Source organism: Diuraphis noxia, unplaced genomic scaffold (genome assembly GCF_037042655.1).
Source record: "Diuraphis noxia isolate RWA-SAM2 unplaced genomic scaffold, SU_Dnox_SAM2 contig0002, whole genome shotgun sequence".
NCBI classification, from domain to species: Eukaryota; Metazoa; Arthropoda; class Insecta; order Hemiptera; family Aphididae; genus Diuraphis; species Diuraphis noxia.
In genome coordinates, this window is record NW_028301712.1 from 77,049,890 (window position 1) to 77,077,157 (window position 27,268).

Sequence of the window (27,268 nt, forward strand, 5' to 3'; positions counted from 1 at the left end):
GGGGGGACGGTATAAACTAATGTCTGAAATAATTTTCATTAAAATATGGATTTTTAATTAATGTCAATAATTATATCAAAATTTTACAATATTTCATATCAAAATTATTTTTGATATTAAAGTTTGATAATTTATTATATCTTTTCTACACGGTTTAATATCTACAGCCGTGCTTTTCTACGGTCCACAGAATATATATGGTGCACAGATACAAGTGTGTGATGGTACTGTCTAAAAAAATCGTGTTCTGAACATAGGGTAAGATCTTACTCTATGGTTCCGGACGAAATGTTATCAGTTTCAGTTATTACTGTTACGTGTTTTGAATTTTTCGATTTCGCATTGTAATCGAATTTGACGAATTTCGACTTTTCAAGTAGTTTTGTGTTCGATTAATTATTATTAAAATTATAATAATTGAAGACATTAAAAATATTATAATATGTTTTCTTTACAAATTACACATTCACACAGACCGGAACAAGATTATAACAATCAGTATTTTTCATATAATTAAATTATGTGTAGCTGAAAAGTGGTAGGTAGGGTGGTGAAGCCCCCCCCCACGGGTCTACTTTGATTAATTGTGCACTTGAAACGCAGTTTTTATCACTCCATAGATATATAATTTATACAAGACATAGGTACAATATTAAATTTAATTATTTTTAGGAAATTCGTTCGTTCCTTGTGATTTTTGCTTGTCTTTGTGTGTATATTGTAATTATAATTTGTACATTAACTTTTGTTTATTATTATCAAATTATATAATAATTTTACATGTTATTCATATATTATCGGTATTTTACATCATTAAACTTGTGATATAATTTTTCATATATTTATACATTATAAGTTATAAGTTAAAAAAATTACATAATATTTTGATATTTATATATGCATATACGGTGGCCACGGAGACAATTAATATTCCGGGAATCATAATCCGATTCCCAGATAATTATAGTTCATTGATCCTTGACTCTAGTTCATGTAGCGAAAACTCTTCAGCCTGCCCGTAGCTTCCGTGTCGCTGAAATGACTGCAGCGCTTCAAATTCCAATTCCGTCGTTTCTTCATGCAATAAATGCAACGGCGGAGGCGGATAGGAGTAGATGCTGCCACACAGAACGGAATTGACAGCGGGCCCAACGCATCAAACCAGACCGGCTGCACAAAGAATTCCAGAATTGGTTGTGGTGGATAACTGAAGAACGCCGCTGCAATACTGAAGAGATCTGGAGGTAATGGCTGTACGGTGAACATTGCCGGCCCTATATAGAATCGAGGCGCCAGGGTCGTAGCTGAGAAAACCTCGGACAATCCACCTGATTGGCTGCATCTGCAACTACAGTACATTGCATTCCAAATTAAATGATGTCGACTCCATGGCGCTTGAATAAAAGCAGTGTATTATTTTCCTCAGCTTTCTAATAATGAATAATAGGCATATCATAATTGCAACAGCACGAATAACAAAACATTTTGTTATTTATAAATAGGCGTAAGACAAGACGTTCAATATTTGTTAGAAGACAACGAAATAACTAATGATACCAATTGAATTGGACACATTTATCTTTAAGCTTTACTATAAATATACGTTGTCATGTTTAGTTAACCTTATTCAATCCAGAGCACAATAATGATTTTGAACAAAAAAATCAGAAATTCTATAGGAATTTCGACGCAAAGCTATATAATACTATTTAATATTATCGAATAATAAGATTAGTGCAAATTAACTAAATTTAAATCTGCATATAATTAATATTATATTATATTATGCAAATAGTGATTTATCAAGCATACTCTGCAGATACTCATCCCTTTTTTTTTCTTTGATAATGCAATTAATCAAAATAGGATTTTTGAAATATATTTTATTTAATATATATTTTCCAATTCTTGATTTTTAACATAATAATGTATTACCTTTACCCCTATTTTGGTGAAAAAAATTCAACTAACTTTGTTTGCAACATTCACAGTAAAGTCAAGTTCAGGAGTCGACCTCCGTCGGTTCACCACTGATATATGAGGTGGTTCAAGTCGATACCTACAATATTATTTAATTGGAGTTTAAAATGCAAGGACGTGCTGAATAAAAATCATCTGTCAACAATTATTATTTTGGCAATTCATAAACAGTTTTACTTTTACCGCAGACCACTAATGCTGTCATATCTAATTATTATATATTAATCGTCGGAAGGTAATATTTGGATTAATTTAAAGAGCCCTATATTTAAACATAATAACTGGAGCTTTGTTCATAATTATGTCCCAAAATTTGAATAAAATTAGTACACCCTTATGGTTATGGGACAATAATTTGTAATAGTTACAATATTTTATATACCTGATATCAATTATAATTTATAAATTATAAGTAATAACCAACATGTATTGTTTTGTTGTAAATTTACTATTCAAATATTTACTTTGAATGGTTAATATATTGCAAATTAAGTAAGAAAATATTATTTTATTTAATATTGATGCTGATCACAACAACAAAACTTATTTTACACGTTCGGATATTCCAAGAAATCAGTGACGAGTATGAGGATCAAACATGATTTCAGTCTACCATATTTTTCATTTACGTGTATCGTATACTTCATAGAAAAACTTACTATATATTTTAGTGGTATTTAATTCGAAGCTATAATTTGGTTAACCACCTATTTCAGCTTCTTATTGTATACTCGTATTCTAAATGATGGAGCTATGCGTTTATTGGTTTTACAATAATGTGTCTTTTCGTTTTCGACTATAGGAGCGATGGAAATACATCAATTATCAATTTTGAGTGTGGTTTCTAGGAAAATTAGAAAATTGGATCAAGTTAGTACTTAAGGGGGTAAAAAAATCAGTACATTACTAATTTGTTCTACAATACCTACATGGTATTTACATATAAATAAGTATCAAACATATTATGATATGTGATTTTATTTTGACTAAGCATATATTACAACATACTATACCATCAATGGATAAAATTAATTAATACCTAAGAGAAATATATCTATAAATCGAATATAAAATATTCTTAGAAATCCGCAAAGCGGATGTCAGCTACGTTCAGAATCATTTTTTTGAATGCACTGAATTGTCCTTGAATAATTGAATTCAAAATATCTAATATATCAATGACTATTAGGTACACTCAAAAGACACTCGATACATTAAAGAAACTTTTCCGGCATTATTTTATAATAAATTAAATATTTATCACAATCATTTATATAATATTTCGTACACTAACTTATAGATTGTTATTTGTATACAAATGTTTATACGTATTATCACATTGTATGTACTTGATGCTTAGTACAAAGTATACCAAAGTATACGTAAATATTGTCATTCAAAAAAGTAAAAAACTTAAAAAATGATAAGGATAAAAAAATATTTAAAAATATAATTTTTTAATAAAAACGTTGGTTTTTTAACAATTTGAAACCATGTAAAAAAATACTTTGAAAAAAGTCAATACTTTTTGAAATAATGAGTTTTTTTCTATGATAAATCAATCACCTTCAATCTTCTTCTCTAGTTACACTAGTTACAGTATCAATTATATATAGGTACTTAAGTACACACGTAGATATTGGTAAATAATGTAAATTAATTAAGTTATTATAATTCAATATTGATTTCATATGCTATTGATCAATTCTCACCATTCACTATTCTAATTAAACGAATTCAACTGGACGAGTGTAAAATAGTATGATAATGGTAGTCAGTTTTAAAACACACAATTTACTTTACATATACGTTTCGCGTTGTTGCTATTAACTAGTAAACATTATCATTGTAAAATAGTTCACTAATATTGTCTGTGTTCAATATATTACTATATTATTATAAAGTCTTCGATTCGTGGGAGTACATGAAGTATTCAAAATCACTAAAGTCTAGTGTTATTGTATACTAGTACTGTTCTGTGAAGATTATAGTTATTACACCCAATATTATTATTCGGTTTATAACCTGTTATAAAGTCGATAAAATGGTTAACGTTTAGTATACTCGTATTGAGGATTATAATTTATAACAGTACAACACATATTAATCCTATTTCAACAAATTATCAGAAACAATATAAATATAATGGGTATAATTTAAATGCCCTTGACCTTGTACATATTTTACTGTTATATAATGCCTTCGTAAATACAATCACATATTATAAATTGTTATAATTGATAGCTTAAAAATGTAAGTTACATTAAACGAAAACTTAAAGCATTTTTTATTTTATAGTTTTATCATTAAATGTTTATTTTCTTTAAGTTTATCGAAATAATCCTATAAAAAGCTTCATAAGTTTTGTTAGCCATTATCAGTAGAAAACAGTAGTGTATTTAAGATTTTATTTCTTAAGAGTTTCGATGACTTTTTGTAGTGAAAAAAATATATAAAAGATTAAAAATATATACATGAAAAACGTGCAAATGACAGTGGCTACCTAGTTCAAACCTTAGTCGACACTTGAACATTAATATAATATATTTATTAATTGAAACAATATAATAATTAGGCACCAAAATTTCAATTTATCCAAAACAACATGTAAAAAAGAACTTTTTGAAAAATCAATTATTTTTGTTTTTGTGTTAAAATATATAATATGATTAAAGAACTCGATTATAATTCAAACCATAGATTTTTTTTATTTTACACTATTTAAGCTTTTTTTTTCATCTCTTGGTCATGTTTCTAAGTAAAATTGATCATTTTTAACTGGTTCATAAAATCCATACATATATCAAATTAATAACCTTATTCAAAAACAATTATATATATCATATTATACGAGATATTAATGTATGATGAATAATAAAGTTATTACTAATAAGTAATAATGATCAAAGATCCGTCTAAATTGATTAATCAAGAATTTTCAAAAAATTATCATATTGAAAACAGATTAAAACTTCATGAAAAAAAAAAAATCATATTGTTAAAATTATTGTTAGGAATTTATATGATAATCATTAATCCAGGCACATTTAATGAATGTGAGATGCATATTGTACAAGTCTCGATGTGCCTAAATTTGGGTGGATAGTATGAATGTATGTTAAAGCACTAGGGTTTAATGAAATAAACGTATTTTAGACTGAAAAATTGCTTATTTTAATATGTTATTGGCATTTTTTCGCCATAGTAGGTATTAATATTTAAAACCACTAATCAAATACCTATATTAATCACTTTATGTGAGTAATGTAATGAAATAGCCTATTCAAGACGCCGTGGAACAACTGTAATTTCATAATAAAAAATAAGAAAAGTAGTTGACCACTCTGCTGTATAATATGTGTTTAATGTACCTTGTCATTGAGTTATTCACTGTAATTTATGTGAATTTATTTTTAGAGTGATAAAACTGTCATCGAAAGATATAGAAAAATAAAAAGATTTATTTTCCTAATTTTGTGTTATTTTTAAATTATTAGGTAATTTTAAAAATATTGTTTCAATTTTTGCCCTCCAAAGCAACAAATAAATTGTTTTATATAAAATGTATCTCCAGACACTCAAAAAAAAAAAAACCGCTCACGCGACATTATCACTATAAAATCAATACACTTATCACTCCACTTGGACCCTGAAATAATAGTATGTATAGCTACCCAAAAAATTTTCACGATGGTGATTCAAATCGATAAATGGATAAATAGAAAAACACATCAATTGTAATTGTGAAATTTACATTTTTTATTTCATACATAATAATTACTAAATTGAGTATAATATATTCAATAGTAAAAAAAAAAAACTATAGTAGTGAAACAGAATAATTATACGAATATAGTAAAAACAATAACACCGATAAAGAACAGATTAGACTTCACATATCATTACTTTACATTCATTTGTATGAGAAAATAAAAAGGGTGTTGGTTACAAATATTTTATGACGAGAAAATCAAGATATGTAATGGAAATTTAAATTGATTTACATCATTCAACAGATTACTGATACCAATATTAAAATAATAATTATAAATTATTTGAACTAACAGCTAACAAGATAACCAATATTTTTATAAATACGATATAGATAATTTAAATACATATATAAATTTTAAGAAATTCAAGATGAATGAGCTATAGTATACTTAGGTATGTTATGCATATCATGAGGTACAGTCGAAAAGTAAGTTTGACAGGTCATAATTATTGATTTTAATGAAATGTAGTGTTCAAAGAGAAAAATCATTTAATCTGAGTTTACAGTAGTAATCGGCTAGAATCAAATGACTCACGTTGAGTCGGTTGAATTGAGTAATGGTAGATCTTGGTACATTTAAGTTATTGAACCAGGTTTTTTAATTAGGGATATCAGAGACAATAGTTTTGTATGAGGTTGCGAAGTTGACTGACAGGTTAGCCCAGTAGTTACCTAAACCAAACGTTGATTGGGTGACATCATAAGATTAAGCCGATTAAGGTAAAATTGGTCCAAGGTACCTAATTGAGCAAAGAAACGTGAAGTCTTGTTAGAAGTTGATTTAGCTAGCCTGTCATTGCAGTAACTTCATTGTCATAATAAATACATGTAATGTATACTATAATGGTAATAACTTAAACAATGCAAAAGTATATTCCTATTTATTAGGTACGATTACAATTATATTATAGTAGGTATTAGTTCATCCTAAATATTGAAGAAAACTTACAGGGCTGAATAAAAACTACCTATTTATGTAATTATGAATTAACTAATTGAACCATGAAAGGGGTCGATGCATTATAACAACAAAACCACACACAAGTATGTCTATTAATAACAATTAAAAGCATGTGTGCAGTATACTGTTTTTGAAGCAAAAACAGCAGACAATGGATTTTCACAGCAATGATGTTATACTTATTACTTACGCATACGTCAGCTTAGTGTGTCTGGAAATTTGAGATCGCATAATTTAAACGACGATTGCGATTTGTATTAATTAAATGATACGGTATACTATTGATGACTGCACCATAACTATACATAACAATATATCCTACAGTTTGAGTGGAAATATTGTGGTATGTATAATGTACATATATAATATTGAAGATGACTGGAATATCGTGATACACAAATAAACGACCTTCCACGTAATATTTCATTTTAGAACATGCAATTCATCGATATATAATAACTACTTTATGCTTTTGTCAGTCTACGTGAAAAATCATGGACTCAAATAATAAACGTCTAAACGAGCTAGTAACTTACAAAATGTAAAGGTACACCAATACTAATCATTTTTGTTTAAATATTTTTAAGCTGTGAAAAGGATCTTTCACGTGTCACTTATGTTAAAGATAAGGTCATAACATATTTATACATTATACGCAAGAATGCAAGATATAGATTTGAGTATTTTCGACAATATTCATTATATTATAATATTTTTACAGTGTACACGGGAAGTGTACATTTTGATGAAACTCTAGTCAAAGATTGAAATATTATAATTCTATTTTAAAGTTATAACATATATTTCTTAATACTGCTAGCTATTCATTGCTTACTTTTAATAATAAAAATTGAAAGCTACCTATATAAGTAGTTGTTAGCCTTAATATATTTAAATTAATCGTTCGAATCATTATAAAAAATAAAAGTTGTACAAATCAGAAATAATACACATAATATATACTGCTCTTTAAAATAGAAGTACAGTATAAACGCCATGTTAAACATTTTTATTATTTCCTATTAAATTATTCCTATATTAAAAAAATTACTCTGTAATCAATGCGATACGTAGTAAAAACTATAATAAATGTCCTTTGTAACTTAAATATGTTCATATCTTCCAATTAATTTTAAAATATTGTTGAAAACGTATAAAAAATTATTCAAAACAGTGAAGCAATAAAGTAAAATATAATATATAGTATATATTATATTATATATTATAATATACTATATATATTACCTACATATGTAGGTAGGATGAGTATAGGTAACCTAATCTATACTTAAGTCGAATAAATAAATTAAATTGAGAAAAACCAATAATAGTTATATTTTGTATTACCTAGGTATAATATTATATAAGACCAATATAATTTATATAAAAATGTAAAAATCCAACAAATTCATGTGATTTATAGATACCATCATGAATGAATTGAATTTTGAAAAAAAAAAATTCGGAAGACTTAGGTACAATCGAAGTTAATGCCTCACAATTCATATAGTATTATCATTACAAATCAATGCATTGGATTATTAAATTATCACCGCAATAAGAAAAAAAAAATAAAAATGAATAATTACAAAGACTTTAATTTTTCTTTAAATACTTTTAATAGCTTTTTCAAGATAAAATACGGTTTTCAATATTTCTAAACATTTTGAATTTTTGATTGATTTTAGGCTTTTTTCCATTTATAATAATATTATTTGCGAGTCAAAGCTTGAAATTTCAATGCAAAGTCCTAATCATTTGACAAGGTCTTTAATTTCACAGATAAAAAATGTTGAAAATATTGAAAAATACATAGTTGTATATACCTAACCATTTTTTAAACTTTTTAAATTACATTTTAATTAAAAATGTTTACAAAACTAGTGAAATTAAGTATTGAAAAAAAATAACTATTTTAGGAAGTCAGTACCTGTTACAAAAAAAAATTTATTCCTTGACACTTCTTTTTGTCACTATCTACGTATATTATGATATTATTTGTTATACCTAAAAAATGTTTAACTTATTATTATTTTTTTTTTTTAATAATCATACTCATAGTGTGTAGTTTCATAATTTTTATTTTAAAATCAAACTAGTGGTTTTTTTTTTTTTTTGATACATCCTTATCACTCTGTTAATGGATCTTTGTTGTGCCACTTTGAACTCCCCATAAGTTAAATCAAAACATTTAATTTATTCCTAAGTATATATTATTTTGTCCTACAAATATGTATAGTTAAAAATTACAATATTAAAATATTTTTCTCGTGTAAACAACAATATTCTTTATGATATTAATCAAAATGTAAATTTGAAATTTGAACTTTTTAAAATCAAAAGACAGTTAACACCAAAAATTGTTTACTTAATATTTTAGTTTTATGCAAAAATCAGATATAAATAACATTTAGTATCCATCAAAGAGACCAATGAGAAAGTAAAATTAATATATTTTCAAATTTCAAAAAATACAAAATGTTAGTTCAAGACAAAACAGAATATTTCAATTGAGGAAAAATATCGAATAATTTATTGATAAATAAGAACCCATATTATTTTTATCGCTATATATCAAAAATTGATATCATCATATTCGCGTTTTAGAAATACAGTTATTGTAAGTATATTGGTAGAAGAATTCCAGGTAGCCTTTGACATTTGTTTGTGCACATTATGTGGAAAAGGCACATGCAATCTATACTTAGGACTGCGGATATCAACAGCGTCTTCTGTTATATCTGTACAAATGCCTGGCATGCGGTCTCCGGGCATTTTTACTTCAATCACCATCGCTTCACAACTAGAAGTAAGTGGAGTCTTTGGACCCATCTAAAAATAAATTATAAACGTTGTTTAAATGTCGAATGGTTTTCGTAAGGTAAGCAAAATATAAAATTGTCAAGCAAAAATATTTATTGCAACATGGCATTTTTTAATTAATTTATATAATAAAATGTATAAGTTGCATTTAAAATTCAAAATATTATTTAACATCTAAGTATTTCATTATTTCAAATTTACGAATAATTTGATTGATAGAGGTTTGGATTCATTTAATTTAACTATAATTTAACAATTTTTGACAAAACTAAGTTATTTTCAGGACACATAGAACAACATCGTTTGCGTTTAGATTTATATTTTTTGTATAAGATTTTGACTGACACCTGAAATATTGACTATCCTGCAGAATTTGAAGTTCGTTATTCCTTCAATACTGATATTACTAAGTCTAAAAATAAATTTTATCTTAACACAAGTAATAACTTATTATGTAGATATAAAATACCACCTCTGCAATCTCTAACCCCTACCCTAAAATCGAACTTATTCAACACATACAGAAATTAGTACCTGAAACAAACATCCCCATAATTTCATGTGGGTCCCCTCACACATTGGGATACCAGGAAATGAAAAATCAGACACATCAGCCTATGAAGCCATTACATCTCCACAGTCCATTAAAATCAACTCCTCTTCCTTATTTGAAATCTTCGGCATAATACATCGGAAAATAATGGAAGAATGGCAACTTTTTTGTGAAAATATTCCCCTCACCAACAAACTGAGAAACACAAAATTACTCGTCAAGAAATTAAACTATCCTCCCGGCACAAAAAGAAAAGACGAAGTAACCGTCACTCGAGCCAAAATAGGCCACTCTTACTTAACCCATGTAGATCTCATCAAAAAAGAACCAGCACCCATATATGATACTTGCAACGTAACTCTATCAATTGAACATATCGTAACCGCCTGTCCCAAATACACTGAAGCACGCAAGATACTCCAAAATCTTGCATCACTCTATCAAGCCTTCAAAGATGAAAACACAGCTGCAATTATTACATTTTTCCATAATATCAACACTAAATACCCATTATAAATAATAACTATAATAATGTAGTAAAATGTATTCCAAAATTTAATGTACACATATATATATTTTCTTTTCTTTTTCTTGTATACAATTTCATTATGGTAGGCTAAAAACCTGTGTTTTTGAAGCCTTAATAAACTACAAAAAAAAAAAATACCACCTCACTAATAAAAACCATATACGATCAAAAATTTGATTTATTTACATATATGATATATCATCAAACGTTGACTCATTTAAAATACATAGTAATTTCATACTTGTTTATTCATATAGCCATTTTATATTATTTATTAATGTATTTCATTATTTCAATGTTTTGGGCACGGGCTAAGATATAATAAACTCAAAATGACATGGTAGGCGGGTGACGAGGAACAGCACACAAAAGGTTCCTCTGTTATGTACCTATGTTACTTATATCATTAGGGCTCGGGTGTTTATGAAATCACATATTTTTTTCTATTAATCCAATTGAATGCTAACCTAGGTATAAATTTAATTCATGTTCAACTGAATCAAATGATACTATTTTTATTTTACATATTTTTACATATTAAATGATTTGTATTTTAATTGCATATTTTGACATTTTAAAAATAAAAATGCATATTTCAATTCATATTTTTAAAAATAATTTAAATTAACAAACTATATAATACCTATTATGTAACACCTTATATTATAGTAACATCCTCGTTGTATCCTTGTATCCATCTATTAGTTACTAGATAATATATAACGATTGTTGATATTAAGTATTATTATTTATTTATTGTCCAGAGTTATAAGTTAATGTGCGAAGTTACGAATTAGGAATGTTTATATGTATGTATTAAGATATTTAATTATGGTTATTGATATTTAGATAATTACTTATTGTATAACTTTATAATATATAGATTCACATTTCACACTAGCCAAATATACCACAAAAATATTATGGCTACAATTATAATTATAGTTTATTGGTTTATTGCGATGTATTAAAATACGTTTAGAAACCGGAAGTTTAATATGTTCGCACAGTAAGCTTACCTAACTTTTTAGTTTTATTATTTACAAACTATTGTTACTAACTATTATTATATCTCATTTATGCGTAATAATAATATGGGCTACTCTGTTTTATAACTTAGACAAATAAATAAAAAAATGTTAATCATTATTTTACCTAAAAATATTTTATAATTAAAACTCTAGTTTCACTGCCAGTTTGCATTACACATGCTATTGAAATATAATCATTAACATCAATATAAATGTAAACACTTTATTATTTTGTATTCCATAATTTATGATAAATCGTTATACTGTACGATAATAGCGTAGAAAAAAGATGAACAATTGAGAGGAAACTTATTTATGGCTGGAAAAATACAGAGAAAACCAAACAAACAAAAAGAATTGCTCCCTGTGTAAAATATGAGGTCAGTCGAAAACATGACAAAATTTGCACTCAATTACATTGTAATAATAATCACAAAATGATTTCTTAATAAATTAATCAGATTAACTCATGGGGTATGAAATTTGACATGACATAATTCTATATTTTATTTGACTGTAATCTTATGTAATAAACATATGATAAAAGTATAATGCCAGAATAAGGATAACTTAAATATACCAACACTATATTACGTATCCCCCAAGAAACAGGGAACATCATCACTCATTGCCCTGAAAATATCTTTCAATTCGGTTAGCGGGACATTAAACTATAGACTAATCGATTAAAAATTCCTATGATTTAAAATATTTTTAACTCGTATATTTTTCACATGCCCAACAAAACTTTTTTTACGTCATACACGATACATCTAATAATAATATTGACGATGTTTATGCAAAAGAGCACATGTCAGTTTTTAAAAATTTAACATTATACTCTTTTCTTATAACACCATGCAATTTCCATGCACATAAGAGCACAAATGTTAGGTACAAAGTATTATGTATTAAATTTAATTTACTTGTAAAAACGCATCTTCTGTTCCCACGTACTGTTGATACTTTACATCATATTCGGGTCTAACTCTAGTATCTGAAACAACATCAATGGCTTCTGGGGCAGCTACTATCTCTTCATCTTGCCATATGTTTTTTAATTTCTCTTCTTCCGACTGTATTACTTCGATTTTCTTTTGATTTTTTTCTTCGGTTTTTTTTAAAGATTCAGCAGTCAAGATTGTGGTATCTTTTCCTGTTTTTGATCTACCTATTTAAATTATAAACCATGGTTAAGATGGAACTTATAAAACAAAAACAAACTGTTAATTAATATAATTCGATTATTTTTATAAATTTAAAAAATAACCTAATATAATTTATTGCAAAGTTCAAACTTACTGCCTAGTGACTATATAGTATCGTTTTAACAAGAAGAAAGTAATTTGATTAATACCGCTATAAAAAATTTCAAAAAATGTTAATATAATATAGCTTAATGACACTTTTATATTTATTCACGAAAGAAAACTATACTATAGTTGGAAGTTGGAAGGAATACGATTGAGAACGGTAATTATTGGCGATACCTTTTTTAGACCCTTTTGACTATTACGATTGAGATCGCTCAGTTTTTATTTTTCCTCGCAACGTTACCAAACTTCTTTAAGAAACGTCTTTAAAACTCGATACTATTAAGCTGGGTACGGTTCAAAAGCAGAAGAAAAAATTTTAAAAACAATAGTCATATTATAGTAACTACCTACTATCAAAATAAATCATCTGAAAAATTAATAAAATATTTAACGCATCTGGGAAATCTATATAGGGGAATTAAATATTTTTAAATTTTTGTATTATTGGCAGGTAGGTACTTATGTGTATTGACATGAAATTTCGCTTATGTTTTTAAATTTCTAAGCTTTTGTATTATAAGTATAGGTATATATGTATATTTTATATATATAATATATGACATTTTTAAAATTTAAAATTTAAAATTATTTTATTCAATGTTTTATTTTGACTTGAATATAGTTCGGCAATGTTGCACTTAATTTCGTTCTTAATATTACTGTTTTTTTGAGTCAGCGGTTATTTCATTGTTCCATTTCGAGTGATCTCAATCGTACGCTATAAAAGGTCGAACGTTCTCAATCGTATTATAGCCGTTTAGTTTAGTTAGACATACCTATAATATAATTGTATTATACAGTAAGATTTAATAAGTAAATAAACACTACCTAACTTTTATTTTACACCAAATTACCTAACGGACAATGCCATTAATAGTAATAATTATTTAAAAGGGAATTCGACCCGTCCGTGTTTAATACTTGTATACCAAAATAAATCTTAAAGCGATTTACGATTGAATCTTAGTCATTGAATAAAATCTCTAAAAACTTTTTTGAATTTCTTCGGAAGTCTGCTTAAAAACGACTTTTCATCCCCTTCTCTCTCATAAATCTAACACTTTACTCACCTGTAACCTGTTCAAGGGTTACTGCAAAGCTTTGGAAAATTAACGCTTTTGCAATTAAACATCGATATTATTTGTATTTATTTTATTAAAATTGCGTATCCCCAATTAAAACTATTCAGTTTTTTATACCTGTGCTGTGATTTTTAAATATATCTACACAATTATTAAACATGAATAATGTTATTGCATAATTGATTGTCTGTCGATCGTAGATTCGTAGGTATGTCTATTTATTTGGGAACGGTTTTGAAACGAACGAATCAATTTTAACGAGGTTTTAAGATTTTAACCTAGCCTGATAAACAATATATAGATATTATGATTGCAGTGGCGTAGCCAGGAAGAGGATGCAGCCCCTCCCCCCGAAATGCTAAGAAAATTTAAAAATTATTTGAATGGTCTACGGAAGTCGTTACAAAACTTTAATTGTTTATTAAATCGATATATGTTAAGGGACTAAGGGTTATAGGAACCAAAATCTAAAATAAAATTCGACATTTGTACAGTTCGAATATTGGTAGAACCTAGGTAAACCACCGCTGTGAAAAAATTTATCAGCCCCCTCCGAAGGAAAAATCCTGGCTACACCACTGTATTATTGGTTATTTCAACGTTTATAATTTCACACATATATTGTATATTAGATCAAAACAATCCAAATAAGCATGTTAAAAATCTGCTACTTATCATACAGTTTACAAAATACGAAAACATAAATCCATGGCAGGATTTTAGCATTCTGGCTACTAGAAAATACTATAATATATAGGTAGTAATCATTTTTAGTATTTACATCCAGATTATAATAAGAAAGTTATAACTCTGACTATTACTGGATAAAGATTTTAGTACACGAAAAACTTTTAACAGTAAAATATTTAAACCAAATAATATTAGATGAAAGCTGTAGGTTAATCAGTATATAACATTAGATTATGACTGTACATACCTACACAGATAAATGGGTTGAATTTGTAATGCATTTTTATATTTGTCAAAGAACTAATTTCAGCAGAAAAAATACATCATTAACTTTGAAATAAATTTCTTGTAGCAAATCAGATCTATTTTGTACTTTTGGAAGGTCAAAATTTAAAATAATCAATTGTTTTTAAAATAACCAGGAAAATAAGAAACAACAAAACAATTTGATCAAATTAGAATTTAACCTTATTATTAAAATAATTGATTGATATTATATCATATTTATTGTTTTTGAATAATTTATTAACTTGAATTTTTTAAACATATTAGATCATTAAATTATTGATCTAGAGGTAGATAGTATTAATGGTAAAAAAATAATCACCTAGGTTTCATTGTTGAATATAATTTTTAAGTTGTAAACAATATCTATATGCGCCAGCGAATATCAGAGGCGAATGTATTTTGTTTGTGATGTTAATAATTACGTCGTGTCGTGTTGACGTGTTGTATATTCAACAAAGCCGATTTTAAAAGTAATTAAAATATAATATAGCTAGGTTATAATACTTACACAGTTGCACTAAAGATGATTTTGGAAGATCATCTTCACTATCCGAAGAATTTGCAGATGGTGGTTCCAGCATTTCACTTAATTTTTTTAAATCAATGTAATCCATTTTACCTTAATATTATTTTACAACCAATACATAGTAAAATTATGTATAGAGGTTAGATTTTAGTATTATTGATGTAACTTATAAATACCTACATTGAAGTTGTTGAATACTGTTGCCATAGTTTTAATTTGTATTCAAACACAAAAATGACACAACCAAAATACTCTGAACATAACCACCTATCTATATCAATTATTCCATCATAGATGGATTACTATTTGCAGGCTTGCAGCATACAGTTAACTATAAGATATTCATGGATTTTGTCAGCATGAAATCTACTCATGAAAATTAAACAAATACAAAATATTGGTATGATAATCCATGTCTAATCAAACTGATGTTGGATAACCAGAAATTAGTCCTGTATATTATTATATACTTGATAAATTTGACTAAGAACATAAAAAAATTGAATTACAGAATTACCTACTCATTAATATTAAATACTATCTATTCAATAATGTCAAAATAATTCGTTAATATAAATAGATAAATGAAATGCAATAGAGGATGTGCTTTAACAATTATAAATTTCAGCACATTAAAAAAAAAAAACTATTATCTTACAAAAATTTAAGTTTTGACAGGACTAAAAATATAATAAATATAAAACATATATGATGGAACATTTCAGAAAATTTAAAATGTTTCCATAATAGTAAAACCATTTTGATTGAAAATTTACAATAAAAGTATATTATTTAAATCGTATTGTAACTTCTTAGAAACAATTTTTATCGTTTAGGTCAAAAATTTGAATATCTGTTAATTGACAGAAAAGGTAACACCAAAAGAAATTAAAAAAAATAATTTTACCACTTTATTGATTTTTTTGTTTTTTTATTTGTAAAATTAAATACAAACACGACAATAAACAGATTAATCATCACCCTTCTTAGTGACCACTTTACCTCCACGAATTCTACCAGTTCTTCTGGCAGCAATGAGACCAACCTAAAAAAAAATGATAAGAGAATATAATAACTAATTGAAATAATAATAAAAAAAATATATACCTTTCTTCCTGCACTGGTTCCTCTCTTGACTGTGGAAGCTTTACCAATATGTTGATGATTACCACCTCCGTGAGGATGCTCAACAGGATTCATAGCAACACCACGCACCTTAGGCCAGCAATTACGCTTAGCCTTATATTTGTGGTATGCACGACCAGCTTTCAACATAGGCTTGTCAATACGTCCACCACCAGAAACCAGACCTTTAAAACATAAATAATAAACTTAGTCACATGTATGTATTAAGCTTAACTTTTCCAATATTATAATTAAAAAAAAAATAATTATCAGTATATTGTTGTCTAAATAATGGATTGAACCTCAGTGACAATGTGACTTCACTTAAAAAAATCAGGTTTCAAATGTCTATTTATTTCAACATCATAGATTCAAACCAATAGTTTTAATAATACTAAGTACTAATAGTAATACCAAAAAAATCTCAGTATCTAATGTTGACTTCATTGAATATTATCAGGTTTCAAATGTCTATAAAATCATGGATTTTTTAAATATACTTAATAATGTTCTTGAAAAAATAACAATAATAAATACTTAATGAACTATTCAGAATTCTATACAGGGTGATTTTTTTATCATGAACCATTCATTATTTCAAAAAGTATCAATGTTTTTGAAAATATTTTTTCACAAAGTTTCATGTTATTAAAAAAATATGTTTTTTAAATATTTTTTTAATTTTTTAACTTTTTTGAATGACAACCTAGAGTTTTAATTTCATATTCCAAACCAGTATATTTTTCTAAGTATTTTGATACTTAAAAATCGAATTTTGGACGAGTAGTTTATGAGTTATAAGTATTTAAAGTATTGATTGGCGGAGTGGAGTGGTACGGGGTTACCCAGCAAAATGTTTGTCCACTACTCCGTTTGTCTAAATTTAAAATACTTATAACTCATAAACTACTCTTCGAAAATTCGATTTTTACGTATCAAAATACTTAGAAAAATATTCTACTTTGAAATATGAAATTAAAACTCTAGGTTGTCATTCAAAAAAGTAAAAAACTTAAAAAAAAAACAAGGATAAAAAATATTTAAAAAAAAATTTTTTTTAATAAAAACGTTTTTTTAACAACATGAAACTTTGTAAAAAAATATTTTCAAAAACATTGATACTTTTTGTATTAATGAGTGGTTCATGATAAAAAAAATCATCCTGTATAAGTGAACTACTCTCAGATCATACTTAACGAATCTGACCACAAAAACAATATGAAGTTTTCATTGGCGAGATTAAAATTAAAGACACCATCTTCTGCACAATACATTATTAATATTATATTATAAAAATATGTATAGAAGAATAATATATTGTGACTGTAGGCTGTAGAGATAGTGCAAATATTTAATTACAAAAATGATTCAAAATATTCATGGTATAACTTAAGCCCTGTTGAATAAGTCAACGAAAAATATTGTTTGTTAGATTAACTCTGTAACAATACATACCAATCATAGCACGGTTGTTGGATGGAATAACTTTTTTGGCACCAGATGGTAACTTTACTCTTGTTCTTTTAGAGTCTGGATTGTGGGCAACAACAGTAGCATAATTACCAGAAGCACGAGCTAATCGGCCACGGTCACCAGTTTTTTCTTCCAAATTACAGATAATAGTACCTTCAGGCATTACACCAATAGGCATAACATTACCAATGTTCAATTTAGCTAAAAATAACCAAATATAAGAATATAGTTGAAGTAATAGTTCTATTATTTACTTATTATTTAATGCCATACCTTTCTTTCCACAGTATAAAAATTGACCTGTGTAAACACCTTCTGGTGCAATGAATAACTCTTTTCTTGTCTTATATTTGTATGGGTCCCTAAAGTGAACAACAGCTAAAGGAGCTCCACGACCAGGATCGTGAATAATGTCCTACAACACAAAAATCATTAACTAAAGATTATACTTTATTAATATCAAAAAACATGATGCAAATTAAAGATAAGTTAAGACATATTTAAATATCTAATAGTTGTTTTAAACACAATATTATTTTTTTTTAAATAGGTACATACAGCTATACAATTTAAAAATTAAAAATTTAGTTTTTCTACAGTTGAGTGATATAAATATCATAAATATGATAGGAATATATACATAATTTAAGTATTATTTGAAAAATATTGGAAGAACTTAATAAACCTGAGTATTTTCAATTGTATTTCAATAAAAATAAATTGTGATAGTTACCTTAACGACTCCTTTGATATAACCATATTTTTCAGAGTAGTCCAAGTTCCTGAGTTTTGGAGCGCCTTTACGGTGTTTAGTATGGGAACGGAAAACGCTTCCCGCACCTTTTCTCTGAGCACGAATAACCCTACCCATTATGATACCTGCAAAACGAACCAAATAAATAAATCTGTTGTAAGCTACAAGTAGAATCTTCAATCAAAAGATTCGGCTTAGATACAAAAACAAAATGGAAAAGTAGTACACAGTGAACATTGTTAAAAATATTGCGTCAATTATTTCAAATCGACTTGAGACACTCGATATTCAAACTACACATACTGAAAACCCGGAGAAGGTACCAATTCACACTAGAGATTCGAACACCGGTTGATAAATGTATACGTTGAAGACAGTAATATATTTTGATCGCAATACGAACTTAAGCCGAATCTAAGATAGATGTCTGTAAGTTAAATTAGGATTGGTAAGATAAATAAAGATAAAAAAAATTATACTTACGTTTTTCGGTTTTTCAAGATGACTACTCGGGGAACTGTTTCACTTGGGAAAGACTCGTGAAATCAAAAAAACATTGTAATCAGTGCGGACGCACACGGACGTGATGCTAGCCCGAGGCACACAGTGCAACCAACTATTATTCGTTAAGAAAAATAAATTGAATTGAGAACTATTTTCTATTTTTAAACAAAACCTTCAATTTAACAAATTTAAATTTATCTCTTATGTCAAATAGCTATTTTTTGCGAATAGAATAATTTAAATATTTATAGAATTCCTAAAAAGAGCAAATAAATTTTGGTTATAACCGACGAAATGGTAACGTCGCATTCAAGGTTATCAGCTGTCTGTCTCCTTTCAATCCAGTCGGCCATTATTGGCATTTGCCATAATACTTTTCATTACAGCGATTTAATTTTTGTAAGTTCGTTTTGTTGATTTACACTCGCAAGTGCAGCAACGTATTCATCGTCGCCGATTTGTAATAATATGAGTAATGTACCCAATCAAAATGGATCAGGTCTAGAGCAGCAGGTAAGAATTTCATTTGTTCGTTTTATTGTTCATCAACTAGGTTAAGATACGTGCGAATTTTCATTGTCTAGGTTACCGCCGTCTTAGAATAGTGCCGCTAGTTTACATTCACTAATTTTTATAGAGTGTAATAAATATAAGTGATCATTCTTATAGTTAAATTGATTCATTTTTCCAGTTTGCTGGTCTGGACTTGCAGGGCAAATCACAGCCCAGTTCGGCTCCAAGTAAATACGTTCCACCTCATTTGAGGAACAAACCGGATAATTCCGGAGCAGTAGAACCAGGTAATTTATGTTTGTTTAACACATAATAGCTAAACTAATAATTTATATTTTTACTCTAAATTTATTGACACTTGCAACAATGCATCATTGTTTTCTTTGTTCTGTTCTTTGTCTTAATAATTTTAATAATTAACAATTTATTTGCTTTTTTTCATCAACAACTATATCTAATCAAAACACTATTACACAACTTCATAATTCAAAAATATCATTTACCTATGATTAGTTTTTATTTTATAATTAACTTTAGATTGAGTTATCTTATTTCCATACATAGTTCATTTAATATATTATGTATCATACTTCAATTTACTAAGGTGTTTTGCTATTATTTATTGATTATTAATAAATACAGATGATATTTGACAAGTTTTAAACCATTATAGTTAGTAAAATTGTATATATTACTTAAAATGACATCTTTTTAATGACTGAATTAATTATTTGATTTAAACAATTTTATTATTTTTTAATGTTGTTTAGAAATTTTAATTTAAAATTTTTTTTTTATTTTAGTCAAATATATAGTTAAGCTGAAATAACTCAAAAAAACTTGGGGAACTTTTCTACTACGTCTGGTAAATAAAATAAACGCCCCTTTTTTTTGTCCATTTTTGGAAGAAATTTCCTATTCTATATGGAGAAAACTGAAGTATAACATGTAACAGCTCCCAACACCTACTGGCTATAATCATTGTGCTGTTATATTTGTGATTTAACTTGAAAAATATATATCATATTAATTTTTATAGGTGCTTCTAATGATTTGAGTTATCAAGACTCAACTTTAGATATTCCTAGTATGTGAATGAAAATTATATTATATATTGGCGCAAAATAAATTAAGCAACTCCATACAATAATTGAAATTAAGCATATGTATCACTAAAACTTAAAAAAACAACCATTAAAAGTAAATTATTTTCTAACAGTGTTAGTACTATAGTATTATTACAAGAAATGAATTATGTATTTATAGACAGTATAATAATGTAGTTATAACAATTTACTTCCTATTGCTTGTTAATAATGAAAAATTTCATTTAATCTTTAATAATATTTTCTTGGTCAATACTATCTAGCTATTGATTGGTGTTAATATCTTTCTTGCATCAATCAAATTAAACTTATGTATAATGCTAATGTGGTGAAATTATTATTATTATTCTAAAAACTTCATGTATTCATTTAAATCAAATTAAGGGTTTCTCTAAATCATTTAGTACCTATTTCAAACAATTTTGTACGAAAAAACTATATATATTTGAATTTAATTTAACTGAATGCCAAATCTAGAGATTTAATCTATCAAGTTGTAGAACATATTTATATAATTTAAAATATTTAAAATATTTGACATTTATTGGGCCTACAAACAAGTTTATGGAAGTTAGTATTTTCATTTTTGAATTTATTCAATCATGAACAAATTGCATTTATATTTTATTACATAATATAAAAAAATCTTCCAATATTATAATGATGGTATCTGAGTGTTTTTCTGTTTATTTTGAATATTCACCTCGTTCCCCATCAAACAAAACAATAATTTATAGTTTAAATGGTAGCATTTTATTTATTTTGAGTACTAAATATATTAATTACTATGCCGATGTGATAATGTTTAGTTATAAAATAATATGTTTATGAGACAAAATGTTGATAAGGTTAGACATTTAATGGGATTTTTTGATGATACTTTAAAAGAGTATGGAAGTTAATATTTTCATTTTTGGATTTATTCAATCATGAACAAATTGCATTTATATTTTATTTTATATAAATTAATCTTCCAATATTATAAAGATGGTATCTGAGTGTTTTTCTATTTGTTTTGAGTATTCACCTCGTTCCCCATCAAACAAAATAATAATGTTATTTATATTACCTTTGATGATTTTAAAGAAATGTCGTCAGTATGCACATGTTTAAATTAAATAAAGGTAACATGATACTTTTTAGATATACTATGTATCTTAAGATCAATCAAATTTATGTCTTACATCTGAATTTATGTGTACAAAATAATTTTAAAAACTTATTAGGTTCCTAATAAATTTTATTGATCTATAAAAATTAATTATGTAGTGATTGAGTAATTAATTTCTCCAAACATTTTTTTTTTTTTTTTTTACCCAAAATTATAATAATTGCAAAATATTAAAAGTTGTAAATGACTAAACAATATTTACATTTTATATTAAAATATAATCATTGTTAATACTTAAGTAATATATCACCTTACTTAAATTTTCAAAATATTTATATTAGTTTTTGGTATAATGCATAAGAGTTCAACATTTTGTGTTTAATAAATAATCACCCTGTTAACATTCAATCTAAGTGTAAGACATAATTTCAATAAATATGTTTATCTACAACATAATTGTTCAATTATCATGTTATTTATTTAAGGTTAAGATATCAACTTTTATATAAAATATCTTCAGTCTCACAATTATATTTCTATTGTCTAATGTTGTAGATTTAGAGTATATTTTGCAATGGGGATTGTTTACTCCCATAAAAATAATTGTAAGTTTATATTATAAATATATATTTATATAATTTAATTATTAAACATACTGGAAAAGTCTTATTTCTCCTGTGGATTCTATATAACTATTCAGCATATTGTCTGCATTTTTAAATTCATAATCATTAAGCAAACTACTTTATCATGGAAAAATAATCCCTTTGTGAATAAAATATAGCTGGGTACTTCTAGTTTTCCTTATCTTTTTTAATTATAAAAAAATATTAAATAATTGTTATATTAAAATTTAAATGTAGAAACTGTGTTTTATATTTCCCTTTATAACTATCACATGAATAGTTGTATTAACAATTTTTTTTTTTTTCATGTTACAGAAAGTATTGTTAACGACAGAGATTTTAACGCACCTCGCCAACCATCAGGTTTTTTAAATTACAATTTGGATATATTTTTTTGTAAGGTTTTTAAATTCAACTGATAAGGACATCAAACATTTTTAGGAAACGATCGTCGTGGTGGCCGAAGAGATGATTATGAAGATCGTTCCTACAATGGATCATCGAGTTCCGGTTATGGTGGCGGACGAGGCGGAGGTGGTTATCGAGGCAATTACCGCAATGATAGAGATGGCGGCGATTGGTCGCGTTTCAATCAAGGTGGTGGCGGTGGGGGCAGCAGGTGGCAAGAAGGAGGAGGCGGTGGACGTGATGGAAGAAGGTTGCTTATTTTAATTTTAAATTATTCTTCTTGCTTATAAATTCATAAAAGCAATAATGATAATAGATCTGGTGAAAATCGAAGAGGTGGCCGTTGGGATGAATCAAGCGCTCCTAACCAAGATTGGACCAAACCACTCCCCCCTGATGAACGTTTGGAGGAAGAACTTTTTGGAAATCGTAGTACAGGCATTAACTTCAATAAGTATGAAGATATTCCAGTTGAAGCAACTGGTGAAGATATACCCTCCCATATTAATACAGTAAGCTTAACATAATAAATATAACATATTATGTATCATATTTTAACAATAATATTTTTAACATATATTTTATTTTATAGTTTGACGACATTAAGCTGACAGATATTATACGCATGAATATTGCATTGACTCGTTATGATACTCCAACTCCAGTTCAAAAGTATGCTATACCAATTATTGTTGGTCGCCGTGATGTTATGGCCTGTGCCCAAACTGGATCAGGCAAAACTGCTGCATTCCTGGTTCCCATACTTAATCAAATTTATGAAAAAGGGCCAGCCGCATATAGTGTTGGGCCTAAGGTTTGGCAATAATCAAGAACTATTTTAGAATTATTTTTAACTTTTTTGTTAAATGTTTTAACAGCTACAGTCAAGACGTAAATATCCTCTTGGTTTAATATTAGCTCCTACTCGTGAATTAGCTACCCAAATATATGACGAAGCAAAGAAGTTTGCGTATCGTTCTAGAGTGCGTCCTTGTGTTGTGTAAGAATTTTTTAATATGTAAAAATAATTATTTAATTTATTATAAATTTATTCTAATTACAGCTATGGTGGTTCACATGTTATGGACCAAATCCGTGATCTAGAACAGGGGTGCCATTTATTAGTTGCTACTCCTGGCCGTTTAGTAGACATGTTAGAGAGAGGTAAAATTGGGTTAGATTTTTGTCGATACTTAGTTTTGGATGAAGCTGATAGAATGTTAGATATGGGTTTTGAAACACAAATAAGACGTATTGTTGAGAAAGATTCTATGCCTCCTCCAGGTGACAGACAAACTTTGATGTTCTCTGCTACATTCCCTAAAGAAATTCAAGTAAAACGAATAACTCTAATTGAAATTATACATTTTTTTCTTATACATCTTTATCAATGTTTTTACAGATGTTAGCTAGAGATTTTCTCGACAACTATATTTTCTTAGCTATTGGTCGAGTTGGATCAACATCTGAAAATATAACACAAAAAATTGTTTGGGTAGAAGACCGAAACAAGAGATCCTATTTATTAGATTTACTAAATGCTACTCCAATTAGATCACGTTAGTAAATTTGAATAAATGAATTATTTTCATTTTTATAATTAAATTATTAAATTATTTCAGAACCTGCTGAGTCTTTGATATTGGTGTTTGTTGAAACTAAAAAAGGTGCAGATTCGTTGGAAGAATTTTTGTATTCCAATGGTTATCCTGTAACCTCTATTCATGGTGACCGAACACAACGTGAACGTGAAGATGCATTAAAAAGTTTCCGATCTGGGAACACACCAGTCTTAGTTGCTACAGCTGTTGCAGCTAGAGGCTTAGATATACCTCATGTAACACATGTGATTAATTATGATTTACCATCAGATGTTGAGGAGTATGTGCATCGTATTGGACGTACTGGCCGTATGGGAAATTTAGGTGAGTTCTAATTAATTCAACTAACAGTAACTGACTATTTTATCACATGATTATAATTTTTCAAAGGTTTGGCCACTTCTTTTTTCAATGACAAAAATCGCAATTTAACTAGAGACCTAATGGAATTAATAACTGAATCGAAACAGGAATTACCTGGATGGTTAGAAAGTATGGCATCTGACTTCAGAATGAGCAGTGGAAGAAGAAGTAATGGATCAAAAGGAGGGTATGTTTTCAAATTTGCATAATAATACTATTTAAAACTTAGTACTATTTTAAAGTTATTTAATTTACATATCAAAAATTGCAGAAGTCGTTTTGGTGGTGCCGGTTTTGGTTCCCGAGATTATCGTACTACAAGCAGCATGCCACCATCACGTGGTAGTTCTGGTCCACCACGTAGAGACTATGGAGGTGGCAGTAACAACGGTAATTTAGTTAATATTTACTCTGGTATTTACAAAGTTTCATCTTTGTAGTATTAAACATTATCTATAATTAATTTTTGCTTTGTTTTTCAGGAGGTGGATTTTATGGTGGTGGTAATTATGGAGGATCATACAATAGTGGTGGTTCAGCTCCCAATGGCAATTCTTCTACTCAAGATTGGTGGTCTCAGTCATAAATATGTGGTAAATAAAAGTATAAATCGTAATTGATACATAAAAAAATATATATTATAAAGTTTAGAAAAAAAAGTGAATTAAAGTTTTTTATGAATTGATATGCATCTTACATTTAGGTTAAATGTCATCAAACTATAGTTCAAATTCATTATTTATGTAAAATGTATTAATGAATTTTGATTCAAACCAAGTATGTTTTAATTTTTTTTATTTTTTATTCTAAGCTTTGTTTTTTTTTTTTTTAGATTATAAATCATCTAATATTTATGTTGAGATATAGCTCTGAATCTTCATTAAAAATGAGTATTTAAAGGGAAAAAGAAAATTAAGCATTATATGTAATTTCTATTCATAGTGTAATAATACAAATTTGTTACATTAAATAATTATGACAAAACGCTGTACATTTATATTAAGTTATTTATAGCTGATGAATTTGAGTAAGACAAATAAAATTCATAATCACTTTTGTATTTTATCTTGGTTTTAAATTATTACCTATCAATTTAGTTACCTTTTGCTTATAGCCTATCATTTTAAACTAAATAATCAACGAGTATTATTTATTTACTTATTCACTGGGTTAAATGTAAATAATATTTCTATACCACAAATGAACGTATTGGCAATTTGGTGTTTGTTATTCAACTGCTTGTTGAGTACTTTATAATTAATATATAATACCTCTATTATTTATCTAACTAATTTGTATTTTATTGTTTTTTATATTTTTCATTCACTGTACAATAAGGTTGAGACAAGTGAAATTTATCCTTGAATTTTCACATTATTCTTGATATCATCAAGAAAATTATTTTTAAATACCAATAATTTTAATTAAAACCCATAATTGTCTTCACATTTATGTTTACAGTAAGAAAAAGTATTTACTCATACGTATTTGTCAACCACCCAATTAATTAGTTAAATTTATTTTTATTTTTTTTTGGTATACTGTAAAACTGTATTTAAATATATTAGATATCAAATATGAGTATTTATTTATACAATATAAGGAATGAAAAAAGCAATATTTCAAATTCACCTACTATATTATTTAGAATAGTTCTATCATTGATTATTATTTAATAGAGTATCAAAATGTAATCAGTAAACAAAACTGAAGACAAGCATTTTGTTTTTGTAGTACGAGTATTATGTTAATCTTTTTTGTATAACCTATCAGTGTGTATTTGTCAAATAAAAACTTGTTGATATTTCTTTGTATCACATTCTAATTTTCTAATTTTTGTTTAAAGATTTAATGATTATTTTCAAATAATTTTATTTGTGATTAACAATTTCTTCCCTTTAATGATTTAGACTTAAATATTTACTTACAAATATCATGGAGACATGGAATAATTATATTATAAAAATGTAAATATTTCAGATATTGTCATAATAACTTTTTTTACTTAAGTGTATTTAATGTTTTGTAGTTACAACTTTAAATCCAATCTTCTAAGGCCCGTTACACCTGGATACGTATCATACATGTACGTTTTCTGTGACATTGGTTAAATTCATACGCGCCACTCCG

At 27.0% G+C, this 27,268-nt stretch overlaps 3 protein-coding genes and 1 pseudogene across 8 annotated transcripts; 2 read left to right on the top strand and 2 right to left on the bottom strand.

Annotated features, from left to right (window-relative positions):
* Window positions 1–840: 840 nt before the first annotated feature.
* Window positions 841–15,685, bottom strand: Dnaaf6 (Dynein axonemal assembly factor 6). 2 transcript variants are annotated; one of them, XM_089219946.1, is made up of 3 exons: window positions 15,537–15,685; window positions 12,579–12,823; window positions 841–1,348 (listed from the first exon to the last, which is right to left on the bottom strand). In XM_089219946.1, the coding sequence occupies exons 1-3, from the start codon at window positions 15,640–15,642 to the stop codon at window positions 1,157–1,159; spliced, it is 543 nt and encodes a 180-aa protein (XP_089076072.1). In that variant the 5' UTR covers window positions 15,643–15,685; the 3' UTR covers window positions 841–1,156. The 2 variants fall into 2 exon arrangements, with proteins under 2 accessions (XP_089076072.1, XP_089076070.1); XM_089219944.1 differs by lacking the exon at window positions 841–1,348 and adding an exon at window positions 8,619–9,548.
* Window positions 10,004–10,608, top strand: LOC149058948 (uncharacterized; annotated as a pseudogene).
* Window positions 15,686–16,464: 779 nt separating the features above from the next.
* On the bottom strand, window positions 16,465–19,542 carry RpL8 (ribosomal protein L8). 2 transcript variants are annotated; one of them, XM_089218270.1, is made up of 6 exons: window positions 19,390–19,542; window positions 18,886–19,031; window positions 18,426–18,567; window positions 18,135–18,353; window positions 16,662–16,864; window positions 16,465–16,599 (listed from the first exon to the last, which is right to left on the bottom strand). In XM_089218270.1, the coding sequence occupies exons 2-6, from the start codon at window positions 19,021–19,023 to the stop codon at window positions 16,525–16,527; spliced, it is 777 nt and encodes a 258-aa protein (XP_089074396.1). In that variant the 5' UTR covers window positions 19,024–19,031; window positions 19,390–19,542; the 3' UTR covers window positions 16,465–16,524. The 2 variants fall into 2 exon arrangements, with proteins under 2 accessions (XP_089074396.1, XP_089074397.1); XM_089218271.1 differs by lacking the exon at window positions 19,390–19,542 and adding an exon at window positions 19,210–19,315.
* Window positions 19,543–19,761: 219 nt separating this feature from the next.
* On the top strand, window positions 19,762–26,971 carry bel (ATP-dependent RNA helicase bel). Of its 4 annotated transcripts, none has more exons than XM_089218267.1 (14): window positions 19,762–19,923; window positions 20,102–20,210; window positions 23,082–23,129; window positions 23,208–23,424; window positions 23,476–23,686; window positions 23,767–23,988; window positions 24,053–24,174; window positions 24,238–24,508; window positions 24,577–24,733; window positions 24,797–25,099; window positions 25,166–25,325; window positions 25,410–25,528; window positions 25,621–25,731; window positions 26,477–26,971. In XM_089218267.1, the coding sequence occupies exons 1-13, from the start codon at window positions 19,879–19,881 to the stop codon at window positions 25,722–25,724; spliced, it is 2,088 nt and encodes a 695-aa protein (XP_089074393.1). In that variant the 5' UTR covers window positions 19,762–19,878; the 3' UTR covers window positions 25,725–25,731; window positions 26,477–26,971. The 4 variants fall into 4 exon arrangements, with proteins under 4 accessions (XP_089074393.1, XP_089074392.1, XP_089074391.1 ...); XM_089218266.1 differs by lacking the exon at window positions 26,477–26,971 and adding an exon at window positions 25,971–26,198; XM_089218265.1 differs by lacking the exon at window positions 26,477–26,971 and having other exon boundaries at window positions 25,621–25,827.
* The last annotated feature ends 297 nt before the right edge of the window (window positions 26,972–27,268 follow it).

Coding starts and splice junctions, on each gene's coding strand:
- bel (XM_089218267.1), top strand. CDS start 19,879: ATGAGTAATGTACCCAATCAAAATGGATCAGGTCTAGAGCAGCAG. Junction 19,924..20,101: donor GATCAGGTCTAGAGCAGCAG/GTAAGAATTTCA, acceptor TCATTTTTCCAG/TTTGCTGGTCTGGACTTGCA. Junction 24,509..24,576: donor CATTCCCTAAAGAAATTCAA/GTAAAACGAATA, acceptor ATGTTTTTACAG/ATGTTAGCTAGAGATTTTCT.
- RpL8 (XM_089218270.1), bottom strand. CDS start 19,023: ATGGGTAGGGTTATTCGTGCTCAGAGAAAAGGTGCGGGAAGCGTTTTC. Junction 18,568..18,885: donor ATATCAAAGGAGTCGTTAAG/GTAACTATCACA, acceptor TTTGTGTTGTAG/GACATTATTCACGATCCTGG. Junction 16,600..16,661: donor GAACCAGTGCAGGAAGAAAG/GTATATATTTTT, acceptor ATTTTTTTTTAG/GTTGGTCTCATTGCTGCCAG.
- Dnaaf6 (XM_089219944.1), bottom strand. CDS start 15,642: ATGGATTACATTGATTTAAAAAAATTAAGTGAAATGCTGGAACCACCA. Junction 12,824..15,536: donor ATCATCTTTAGTGCAACTGT/GTAAGTATTATA, acceptor TAATTTAAATAG/GTAGATCAAAAACAGGAAAA. Junction 9,549..12,578: donor CAGAAGATGCGTTTTTACAA/GTAAATTAAATT, acceptor ATTTATTTTTAG/ATGGGTCCAAAGACTCCACT.